Genomic DNA, 13,169 nt, shown 5'->3' on the forward strand with positions numbered 1-13,169 from the left:
CTAGTGATCCACATGCATTGCACAATAACCAGTGCTGAAGCTCTCTTTAGATACTCTTTAGGAGTGCTGCTCCATTTGGCCCTCTCTTGGAATGTAGCTGTCCCTGAGAAAACAAAAGGGCTCTGTAGAAAAGAGACTACATCATATTTTCTGCTTAAGCTTCATGAGACTATCATGAGGACACTGTTTTGTCTCTCTGGCCTTGTCCCAGTCCACCTTTTCCTTCTCTTTGACTGCCCAGCCTCTGCCCACTCTCCCATCTGGTTCCCAGACCCATGGAGCACCCACTGTGGGGTCTGGAGGTGAGTGGAGGACAATGCTCAGACCTGCCTCCAAAACACTCCTTCCACATTGAAGAGATAAGAGCCAGGTATAAGTGGTCCTCCCTCTGCATATGAGTTTAGGCCTGACTCGAGGCTTCAGGATTTTGCTCTAAATTCACGTTTTGGTATATAGCCTGTGAGTAGTTGCCATGATGGGTTTGAAACAAAGATTCTGGTGCATTGGGGAAAATCTGTTTCATTCCAAGGCATGCAAGAGAGGTTGCACGATATGTGTACAAGAGACCTCCCTGTTGTGGTGAGATTTATTCTAGTGGTCAATGTTTAGTGTCCACAGTATCAGAATGAGAGAAATCTGCCACATATATATCTGCCATATAGTAGCAAAAATGTATTAAATTTATCACACAACATAATCAAATGGAATTTCCCCTCCAGTATTATATGTTTGAAAAATGCTGCTTGGAGGTCAAGCAAGAATCCATTATTTGAATACTAAAACCCAGTACCTACTAATCTTTTTATTCCTTTCCTCCAAGTCATACTTCTGAACTACTTAGTGAAGAGCAAATAAGAAAGATGGAGAAAAAACTTTTTATTCCTAATGTTTTGGATACATCATGTAGAACTAGGCAGCTCACGTTTCCTCCTAAATGCAGCCAGAAGGTGAATTGGGATGGGGTTGAGGCACACTATTGTGACACTGTGACGCTGCCTGGCAAGCTCAACAGACCAGTGCCACATACTTCTGTTGTGAGAAACCTTGGTGGGTTTTGGTCCCCAGTAGCTAATATAATAACCAAACGCAACTGGGGCGAGGACCTGCAAGGTTAACCTTTGGCCATTGTTTTGTGCTAAGGAGAATTTTAATGCCACCATTGATCATTGTTTTCGTTTCATGTTAAATACTCTGTTTCAGGTTAGTTTATGGGAGCTCTTAAGCATTGTTATGATAATTCAAAAACAGTTCTGTAAGGCTTTGGGAGGACTTAATACAATCCTTACAATTCTGCCTGACACAGCATCTCAGAGCTCTTATTAGATGCTGTGCATGATTGCGCTCCTGGCATGATTACGCCTGTGGTTGCCAGTGTAACTTTTGGTGGAGTGGGAGAGTCAGTAAAGCTCTCGGTGCCAGGTATGTTAACTGATACTTTTTGAATCCTTTGTCTATATTCTCACTTAATTATAAACAAAGCCATAATGATGTTTCTGTTAGCTTGTCTCTGGTTTTCATGGGAATGCTTTGGCCAGCAACAGTTATTTCACAACATACATCATCGCCATGATCATTTTAAAAAATATTACCAAAATCATGGCTGAAGCACTGGGGGAGAAGCAGTTGTGGGAGGGATGGTATTGTTAGCATTTCCACGGCACCAGACTTTCACAGAAATCACACTGTCATGTGGTGTGTGAATCCTGCTACCTCATCCCAAGCCTCTGGGAAGTATTACGTTGATCATACTCAGAAAAGAAGGTGCACACACAAGTGAAGTGAACAGTAAGTTTTGTTTACAAACATACAGGAAACATAGAGCTAGAACAGTTTGCAACAAGAACAAATGAATAAAAAAAAGAAGGCAGCCAAATTCCCTCAGAAGCGGGCAAACATTACTTTCTGTGGATACAACTCCTTGCTCTTCCCCTCCCCCTCAACCTGATAAGGAGGAAACTCCCACAGAATATTTTGTGGGGCAACAAACAAGGACATCTGCTATGTGGGGTTTGGGGACTTAGCACAGTAGAGTATTTTGTGGCGGTAGTCCAGCATGCTCCTCCCTGCTGGGACTAGGGGGATTCACTGCTTCAACAGCATGCCGCTGTAGGTGTGTGTGGGGGGAACTGCCTGTTCCAAGAATGGAGCAGCAGCAATGGTGATGGTAAGGCCTCAAAAGCATTCTGCTGTCAATTGGACTAGGGACTTTATGATCCCTTTCCCTGTATGCAGGCTCCCATTGTCTGTGCTGTCTCCATTTGCAGGAATGCCTCATCCTGCCTCAGAGCCTGATCCCCCTTGCCTTAAGAAAGTCCAATTGCTCCTGACTCCTTCTGTCTATGGCAACAAGCAGGTCTTCCAGAGTCCTTTGGTATCTTCCTCTGCTATCTCTGCAGTGCCTCTCCTGGTGGAATGGGTTCTCCCTCAGCATCAGAGTGTCCTGCCAAGTCAAACACAAAAGTAACATATTTCATTTTTATTTGGAAGGTACCTAAATCCCCCTACATATACTGATACTTTTTTAAATCCAAGGAATACAGCTGTTACAGCCTCCTGCCTTCAGACTACTTTTGCAGCCCATGAGGAAGGAGCTGAGGTGAAAAAGGGTAAGATACCTGCATAAAATGTTGTAATGTTAACAGTACACAGATGAACTGCTTGGGGTGGAGTTGGGTTCCTTCAGGGGTAGGGCCAAGTCACCTTTCTGTTCTTTAAAGGCTGTTCATCACATGGAGAACATAGCAGTTGTGAAGGTACAGGGATGGAAAAGAGAAGTGGCTTTCCAGTACCACAGAGGATATCTGGCCACCTGGGGCAGAGACAGATCATATAGTTGAATGGAGGGGTTTGGTAAGCTGTGAAGGTTGATCAAGCACATTTGCCCCGCTGTTAAACTTGAAGATCAAGCTTGAATTTCTGCTACACCAAAAATTTGATGACTTGTGCTTACAGGACTGGGTGACAATTCAAGAGGAAGTTGACTGTATTCTATGTTAACAGATGGAGTTTCTGTGGAAGAGGAACAGAGAACTGTAGACAAAATCTATCCACCTGCTAGCCCTCAGTGCATTGCCAGAAAGTCTGGCTGCATGTCCAGAAAACAGTATTGAAAGGCACAGAGAAACAAAGTCAGTATGGAAGCATAGTTTCTTTACTGAACTTTTAACACCACAACTTCTCCATTGCTGAGGGACATGGCATTGTGTTTGTGCATCGGCTGGGGTGGATCCTTCGCCCATCCCCACTTCTCATGGCTTCTGCAGAGTGGCTTGGCACAGGGAGAGTCCACACACCAGGGACTGGGAATGGTAATAAGTATTTCCAATGGTCACAGGGAGAATAGGCTGCTCTGACTTTCCTTGAACAAACAGTTGATTTTCCTTCACTTCCCAGACATGCACCCAAGCCACCAACCCCTCTCCCTTCCCCCCCATGACTCTTGTGTGCAAGGGGAGGAAGGTTTGGGATCTTTGAGCAAGTGTATGTGTGTGTGTATATGTGTGTATATATCTAAAAAGAACTGTTCTTTCCCCATCAGGGCCCTTTCAGAACCTGACCCTCCCTCTATTCCTTTTCTCTGGTTGGCTTGGCCCAGGGACTATCACTATTTGGAGTGCTGGCTGGCAAACATGCCAACACACAGGGGCACAGAGTCTGCTTGTTAATACTGTTATAACTTCTGCTAATACTTTACAGTGGATCATGAGATTTCAATAAAATCTGATTTACAGCCCTGGCCTGCTCATGGACCAGGATGAAGGGTCAGGATGAAGCAAGGATTGGGATTGGGGTGTCAGGCATGTATTCTTAGAACAAGAGGGGCTATTTTGTGGTGTGTGGGGATGTAAGGTAACTTACCAACCTCGGATTCTGGTTCCTGCCACAGCTAGGGGTCCTCCTCAGAGGGAGCTTCCTCAAGGGGGTCTACTGGGTAGAGGCGAAGAATCACGTGCTCATTTTTCTCTGGGTCTCCTGGGGATTCCTCCTCACCCTGCCCCTCATCATATGATGAGGCCAGAAGGGTTGAGGACTAGGTCATGTGTGACTGTGGGCTCTGTACTCGCAGTACTGGAGAATACCTGGTGGTATTTAGATGGAGCATGTGCTATGTCCCCTCGCAGAGCAACTCTTTGAGTCCTTCACCCTCCAGTACAGGAGCTTGAAGCACTTCATGCACTCCCAGTAGTGGGATTGAGTCCGGTGAACACCTGCATCCTTCAGCTTCTGGGAAATCTCCTGGTTCAGTGAATGCTCTGGCTAACTCAGGTGAAGTCAGGAAGAATGGTTTGAGCATTGGCCTGCTAAACCCAGGGTTGTGAGTTCAGCCCCTGAAGGGGCCATTTAGGGATCTGGGGCAAAAAAAAAATTAGTCAGGGATTGGTCCTGCTTTGAGCAGGGGGTTGACCTCCTAAGGTCCCTTCCAACCCTGATATTCTATGACAATGAGGCACTCTGACTAAATATTGATCTGCACTTGAGTGTGCTCCAGAGATCAAGTGGCTCCTCTTGGGTCACTTATGACCTTTTCTGAGCTCACCACACCATGATCTCCTGTACTGAGCAAGAGATTTTAGCAGAGAACTGTTCTGAAGTGCACAGTGCAGGTTGCTACTACCCTTGGCAAGGTGGGGTCAGGGACCTTTATATGTTTAGATAAGGGTCAGGTGGCAAAGGGTTGAATGCATTGTAGGAATGGCCCTGTGGGACTATTGACAACAGTGACCCACTACACGCCCCTTGCTCCCATCCGCTCTGCATTTTAAAACAGGTATGGGGCCATGCCACAGCAGAGGCGTGTACATACTAAGCACCCTCAGGTATGCTAGCTTTCTTGCACGAGACGGTCCTTCAGGAATGGTCTTCATGGCTTCATCTGTAGACAGGACAGGGGTTATGGCACAAGAACATGCATGTAACCTTGTGCACTCGCAAATGTAGGCATAGCCATAGGGCAAAAGTTTTAAAAATGTGTAAGTGACTTATGGGCCTAAGTCCCATTTTAATAGTGATTTAGGCACTTAGGTGCCTAAGTCTCATTGAAAGTCAACAAGACTTAGGCTCCTTAGAGCCTAAGCCACTTTTGAAAATGGGCTTTAAGCTTCTCAGCTACTTAGGTGCTTCTGAAAAGTTTAAGTGTTGGACCTGATTTTCATTAATGATGAATACCCACAGCTTGAGTTCAATGGGAGCTGCAAGTGGTCACTGAAACCCAGGCCCATAATCTCTCAGATTCTGAGAATTAGGGAAAATAATGCTTCTCTGCCACACAGGGTTGATGTGAGGAAAATACTTTATAAATGTATCTGAGGCATTAATGGTTTGGAGGGGGGCATTCATGTACCCCCAGAAACAGATAGATATGTTATTCCTGGTAACCTGAACATTTCATCTTGAATATCAATTCTATATGTTGTGTACTTTTGTGCCAGTGTTCAGAACATGACAAGGGGGTTGCTACTGCACATAAAGGTAGCTAAGAAGGTATTAATGGATTGTATTTGCCACAAGCAATAGTGTTTTTTTCTGAATTTATGTTTACATGCCAGCACAATGACAGATGAGCCAAATGATATTTCTGCAACTGCTGAACATGAACAAGAGGCAATGTGAAATAATGTTTATCTGGTGACAGATGCCAGGGTGTATCCCATTGTGTCCCCCGGGCAGTGAGAAATGTGTTCAGAGGAAGGAAAAGGGGGAAACACAAGACTCCTAGGGAAAGAAATGCCTCAAAATGGTTTCTTTAGTTATTCCTCAAACAGAAGCCCCTAAATAGAAATAGTCACAGGGTTTTTCCTTATGATCCAGATCACACTGCCCCAGAAATTGGTTAAGATGTAGGCATCCAAAACTGGATAAAAATGGGGTTGAATACATATTTTAACCTATTGTTAGTATAAACTGGGCGGCTAACTAGGGCATTTGCTCTACAGAACCAGGTCAAACTTCACAGAAGCACTGCACAGCTGTTTGTATCCAAGTCACATTGCCAGGGTTAATAGAAGTCCCAACAGGGGATGAGACAAGTATCACTGACCAACAGTTTAAACAAAATCCTCAGGCAACTAGCATCATGGACAACACTCACGTTCACGTCTTAAACTCACCTGCTGTTTTCATGACTTTATTAACCAGAAAGGATGTTCCTCTTGTGTTCTTTAAGCCACACTTGATGATCATTAAGTAAAACATGACTTTTCTTTGAATTATGTTGTTTACTTACAAAGCTGTCTTTTTCTTCACTTTTCGTGGAACATAAATTGCAGCATGCCATGAAATGGATTTGACACTAATTTGATGAGGCACTCAAGTCTATTTGTAACACTTCCTAAAGATAAGTGTAATCACAATTTACAAGTTTAGTTGAGATGACATGTTCTTGGTACTAAATTTACATGCCATTCCACTTGGTCTTGCTTCCAGAAACAAAATGTAACTGATAACAGAAAGTTCCCATGTATATAGGATAGAGATTGGTACTCCATACCTCCTGGGATGGCTGATAGATGGCCAATGAAATCAATTGTGAATCCCCCATTGGCTTGAATGAAGCAGAATCGGGCTCTAAGAGATGTCTTCCCCCCAAAGACAAATTCTTTCAGTTTCTGTCTTAGCTGTGCTAGAATGGCTGTTCAAATGGACTTTGAATGTCTCAGCAATCACTGAGAAAGTCATAAGGGAAAATACTTTTAAAATAGACCTAGTAAAATATGAATTTTCTCTGAAAGATGTTGTTCACTTACAAAGCTGTTTTATCAAAATGTCTGGTGGGACTCTGTTGATTTTCACAAATTTTTCTATGGGGAAAAAAGCCTAAATTAATTGTTTTCACTTTCTCATTTCATATCATAAATTGTATGTTATACAGTATTAATTATGATAGATTATACATAATGTGCTGACGTTATCTATACAAAATTACCCTATCAAAACAAAACATTTCATTTTGATTATGTCAGTTTGCTGTTATCAAAATGAAACATTTTAATGTCTCTGAATCAAAATTTCTCAGAATTTCTGTTTTGTGAGAAATGTGAAATTTGGACTGTGTTCTGATGCAGAATGAAAACAAATTTCAAAATGTCAGAATTTCCCATGGAATGTAAATTTGGTTTTCTGACCAGCTCTTAATGGAAATTCATAATTCACAAGCTCAGCACATGGCTGACTACCTCACTTTCCATTAAAAAATGGATTATAGTATCAAAGGATGACATTCCATACTACCATGCCACCACAGTGAAGTCAATTTTTGCTAGCAAGGTTTGATGGAGTGTACAAACTCCACACTGGGCAACAAGGGGATAAGGAATTCCTCTGGGCTGAGCCAGCCCTGTCCCCACCACACCTGTAGGAAACGCACCAACTGGAGGAGGAGTTAAAAGGAAGGGGAGCAGCTTATTTGGTGGCAGCCCAGGGAAGAGAGCAGACCTGCAACCTGCTCCTCCAGCAGAGGAGAGCTGAGGGAAGGTAGAATCTCTCCCTAAGACAACTGCCCATAAATCTTTCCCTGAGGGAAGGGAGAACCTGCTGCAGAGACAGTCTGAGGGGGAAACAGTCCCCTCTCCCACCTCATACGAACTCCAGACTTTGCTTGATTTGGACTGCCCCAGCAGGGAAAAGCCCTAGGACTGATCTGGACATACTCCAGGAGGAGGCAGTTGCTGCCCAAGAGCAAAAAAGAGCTACCACACTACATGCAGCTGCCAGGAGGTGCCTGGTGGTGAGTAGACATCCTTCATGCAACCTTAACTCAGATGTCAACTTTCAGACATCATGGGGATGGAGGGGAATGATGATAGGGAGTGGCGGAGGGAGGGCAGCCATAAGCATCCGCCGCTGTCAGATCACTGATAGTCCTCAAAGGGCCCTGGGTCCTCAAAGAGCCTGGTGGAGGGGGAGGGACTGGGCTCCCCTACCAATAACCCCTTCCACCCTGGCAGGTCACAGGCCTAACCCCTGACCACTAGGTAACATTACCCGACCAATCAACCCTCGAGCGAGGACCATCACACAGGATAAAGGGATGAGTTAAATCTTGAGCTTCGAAATGCCTATTGAGCTTAGCTTAAGGTGTTCAATTTAAATTACTGAAAGGGTCAGCGGTTACACTGATGAGACCCTTCTAATGGAAATGGTCATTTAGCTCTTACCCAGCCACTGCAGCATGATGCTTATCCTAGAGATGCCTTTACAAACAACAAAAAAAACCCACCCAAACAAACAACCCTTTGTGATATACATGCTATTAGTGATCCCTGTGATTAAATGGAATTTCATACCTCTCTCCTCTATTGACATGCAGGAACTATTAATAAGAATGGAATGATACTCTAGTATGTGTTTACTGTGTATAAGGAATTATTGACATACTATTGAGCTAAAGTTATACTACACTAACAAATGTTTTATTATCAAAGTGTTGACATTCACAAATACTCCTTAAATTAAAGATCAAATGTGGCCAAAGTGGTGTAGTATCTCTAGATTTTTTTGCTTCTGCTGACTTGAGTTCAAATCATGCTCCAAAAAAGGAGGTAAAGTAAAGGCGCTGATGATCTGAAATTAGTTCTTAGTGGTTGTTTGTCCCATCACATAATTTGACAGCTCTTTATACTTTACTCTGATAAAGTCCAAGAACTGATGTAGCAGGAATGCCACTACTCAATGCTAAGACATGGCCAAGTTCTTAGGGAAAGACTACACAATGCTTGGTTATAGTTAGTATAGAAAATCCCAGACTTTCATGAACACTGTAATTCTGAGAAAGAATAAAACACCACAAAGATACTTTAATTCTGTTATTGTTTTTTTCCAGATTTGAAGAGAGTCTTCCTGGGGGGAAAACTTTTTTTTCTTTATTATTCCTCCTCTGCTAGCCCAGCACCAGCCCAGGTAACCAAGCCAGACCATGGCATGGTAGAAGAGTGGCTTCAAAAGGGGCACTTCATCCCAATGGTTGAATTAGCATATGAGACCCATATTGTGTCCTGCTCACAGGTGGAAGATTGAAGGTCTCCATCAGTGGCAGATCCTCCAGACCTCAATTAGACCACCCAATTACCTGTTCCCACTCACTTTTTGGTGCTGCATTGGAGGTGGCCCCTTTGCGTTGCCATACAGAGGACATTTGCAGACCTGAGCTCTGCTCTGTGCAAGTCTTGTGCAGACTCCTGTATGGCCCCTGGCAACCAGACCTGCCTTATTGCACGGTGATAATGCATCACTTCTGCTGTCAGAGGCACCTGTGGAGGCAGCAGCTGGACTTAGGCCTGAATATGTATTACATTGATTAAACTATATGTGTGCTAATGTTATACATGTTTACATTGAAGAAGTTGGAGCATCTTTAAAATATACAGTACCATGATTTTTAATGAGTGCATCATTTGAAAGCAGTGCACATATACAATACTGTCTTAATACATCAGTAGCAATGACACAATTGTAACCAGCTAATTGTACCAGCTCTACACTTCCAACTAACAGGAAAATTTTTATAAATGCTGCACTGTAACTTTAACTGAGCATTTGTTATTAGTATATCTTAGTCACTAAGCATATGGAAAAAGTGTGAGTAGGTCTTGGAACTACCAACTTCAGAAGATTTGACTCAATATGTTTTCAAAACTGTCAGCTTTCGAAGTGTAGCCATTTTTTTCATTAGGGCAATTAAAAAAATTATATCTCCACTACTATTCACAACAAGAAAAACTATCATCTTCACCATTCCTCAGATAAAGAGTGATTGATGTTTGTCTAATGAGAATCTACATCGATTTATATACCCTAGTTTTAGAAACAAAAGATGGTCTGGGTATTTGCATTTGACTATTTTATATTTTTACATAGTAAGTTTCAGCCACATAAAAAGCAAGCAGACAAGATTGTGTTTGTGCAGTGCCTAGCACAATGGGGTCCTGCTTCATGGCTAGGGCTCCTAAGCGCTACTGCAATATGAATTAATAATAGTAGACAAGACCATAAAGTTTTGCAGTTTCAAAGTCTTATATGCCTGGAAATATTTTTACAAACTATATTTCAAGTCTCTCAATTTTCCTTGTGGGGGTAGGAGTGAAATGAAGTAGGGGGAAAAAATGCAACCTTGCCCTGAACCGTTTCGGCAGGTGAACAAGGGTGAAAGTTAAAAGAGCCAAATTCATCTTTTTATTCTCATTGTCCAAGTTAAGATAAAGAGGATTTTTAAAGGCAAAATAGTAATACTATGTTAGCTTTTTATTTTGAAAGTAGTATTAAGCCAACATGTGACTGGTAGGGGTTTTTTGTTTGTTTTTGAAAGAACCCCCTTTAAAAGTGTTAACGCTGAAGTGAGGATTTATACTGAAATAGCATCTGATCCTTAAGTAGCTACAAGGAGGAAAAAAAGTCTGAGCATTTTTTTAGAAGATGTAGAACTCTATCATAAATATATGTATTGCACATAAAACTAACCATATATTCTGGTACTAATAGGAACTGAGAACTTTATATTATAGAATAGTTTGCTGGGCTGAAAATGCCAGTTCCTACAGAAGGTGGCTCCAAATGCACAGCCATATTTCTACACACTATGATTCCTCTTTTCTTCTTTCTTAAAGCCAGTGCAAGGGCTCCTTGCTATGTGCAGAGAAAGCAGTAGCATTTCAGGAGACTTTAATAGGCATATTTAGGTCCCATTTAAAAGGAAATAAGCTTAGCTGTGTTACTAATGCTTTCCCTTATTCTTTCTCCTTGGGAGATCTGTCTTTCAAAGGTTGTTAAAGATGTGGAATTATAGCCTAATCTACAAGATCTAAAACCAGATAGTGATTTCTTTTTCAAATGTGTTCAGAAAGGTCAGACTGACTTTCATCCCGCAGTATTCCATAGTATTTTGCATGGATAGTATTCCATGCAAAAACCATTTTAACAGTCATTCTTGTATAGGGAAGGAGATTTATACATGGTAGCCTCTGAGCATTTACACTGAGCACTGCATTATTTCTGCTGCTTTTGGATTGAAATATGAGATCTGATTCTGAGTAACAAAGCGCCTCAGACCAGAGGGTGAGGGTGGAATATCAGGTTGCTATGAAATCATAGGCTCTTTTAATTATGGTTTATTTATTTAGAATGGAGTAAGGGAGTGAAGCTGAGCTACAACGTAAGTACGGCAGATCTAAAACTAGCAGGCTTAAGATTCGTTAAGCAAGGCACTCAGTAAAATATCTGTATTTGCCTTTACAGATCTCCAGTAATATATATAGATGTCAAAGTACTTAGCTATTCTTCACTACAATCTTGTAAAATGTTGGATTTTGCTCCTGCTCCATAATATACAACTCCCAGGATTCTAGCGCACCCCACTGAAGGAAAAAGAATGAGCGTGATGGGTAAGACTAGGCCAAGGAACTAGTGTGGATTTTAAAAGCCCCATTCCTCCCCTATGAACACTGTGCCACTGGCTGCAAGACAAACCGAAAAGAACTGGATCTTGCCTGTGCTTTGATTTCACGAGTACATTGGGTCTAAAGCCTGATCAAGGCTGGTTCACAGACCGGCGTCCGAGTATTGTCCCCCGGCATGCGCTTTTCCCCTTTGAAAATGACAAAGGAGCGCAGCCGCGGCTGGAGGCTCTAGGGAGACGCCCGGCATTCAACCAGCTTGCGAAAGCTCTTCCGGAAATTATCGTCCAGGAAGGCATACAAGAACGGGTTGAGGCAGCTGTTGGCGTAGCTGAGGCTGGTGATGAAATAGGAGATGCCGATGATCAGGGGGGTCTGCGGGAGGTCCGTGGTGAGGGCCACCACCGTGCTGAGGTGGTAGGGGGTCCAGCAGAAGAGGCACACGGCCAGGATGACCAGCACCATCAGCGTCACTTTCTTTTTGGCTTTGTCCAGGGCTTTGGCGTTGCTGTGGAGGCGCACGCGTCTCAGCTTGGCCAGCAGGGCGGTGTAGAGGACGCAGATGGTGGAGACGGGGATGGCGAAGCCCAGCAGGAGGGTGTAGAGGCGGCTGACTTTCCACCAGAAGCTCTCGGGGCTGGGGAAGACGAAGACGCACTGGGAGCGCCCCTGCTCCCGGTGGAGCTTGGCGAACACCGCGAAGGGCGAGATGACGATGGAGACCAGGGCCCAGACGGCCAGGCTGGCCAGCTTGGCGGCGCGGTAGGTGCGGTAGGACACCTTCCTGGACCGCAGCGTGGCCACCACCACCAGGTAGCGGTCGATGCTCATGACGGTGAGGAAGTAGATGCTGGAGAAGGTGTTGTACTGGTCGATGGAGATGATCAGCTTGCACATGAACTCGCCGAAGGGCCACTGCCGCAGCAGGTGGTCGGCGATGTTGATGGGCAGCACCAGGGTGAAGAGCTCGTCGGCCACGGCCAGGTTGAGGATGAAGAGGTTGGTGACCGTCTTCATCTTGGGGGCCCGCAGGATCACGTAGATGACGGCGGTGTTGCCCGTCAGCCCCACGGCGCAGATGAGGGAGTAGATGATGGGCACGGCCAGGTAGAAGTCGGGGAGCAGCTGCGGGGCGGAGGCGTTGGGCCACGGGGCCCCTCTGCCGGCGCAGGGCGCGCAGGACGCGTTGGGCTCGGGGTGCGAGGAGAAGTTAGCCATGGGCTGCGGTGGGAAAGAGACCAGGGGAGTGAAGCGTGGGCTGAATCCAGCTAGCCCAGCTCGGCTCAAACACCAGGTCGAGGGCTATGTCACCGGCACCCGAGCCCGTTTCAGATTCCCGGGGTGAACCTACAAGGCGCTGCTTCTTTGGCTTGGATTTAGACCTTTAATTCTGGCCCTGCACCGGAGAGGTCTCTCGTCATCCCACCTCTTTGCCCATCACTCCTCTTCTCCTCGCCGGAGCTCCTTGCAGGGACAATGGAAAACACACGCTTAAGTTCGGGCTTCCTCACCAAGAGAAATGCTCATTGTCAGAAAACATGGAAATAGGCACCTCACAGCCCAAGCACCTTCCACGTGCTCCGTTTCGCCTCTTGGGGTGGGTTGCGTTGAAACTGAGCGCCACACACAAATAAAAAGATAGTTATGAAGCACATTTACAAAGACACACTGCAGAGCAGCAGATCTCAGGGGCATGCCAGCTAAAGGGGATCCTATCGGTTTCCTTTCTTTTTCTCACACACCCCCCTTCTGTCCCCAAATCTGACTCACTCACACACGCCTGCA

The 13,169-nt window shown here is 44.5% G+C and overlaps 1 protein-coding gene across 1 annotated transcript; it reads right to left on the bottom strand.

Moving 5' to 3' along the window:
* Positions 1-11,615: 11,615 nt before the first annotated feature.
* On the bottom strand, positions 11,616-12,613 carry NPBWR1 (neuropeptides B and W receptor 1). The gene has a single exon (XM_045007333.1). The coding sequence runs from the start codon at positions 12,600-12,602 to the stop codon at positions 11,616-11,618; it is 987 nt and encodes a 328-aa protein (XP_044863268.1). The 5' UTR covers positions 12,603-12,613.
* Between the last annotated feature and the right edge of the window lie 556 nt (positions 12,614-13,169).

The sequence above is a fragment of the Mauremys mutica genome, chromosome 2, assembly GCF_020497125.1.
Source record: "Mauremys mutica isolate MM-2020 ecotype Southern chromosome 2, ASM2049712v1, whole genome shotgun sequence".
NCBI classification, from domain to species: Eukaryota; Metazoa; Chordata; order Testudines; family Geoemydidae; genus Mauremys; species Mauremys mutica.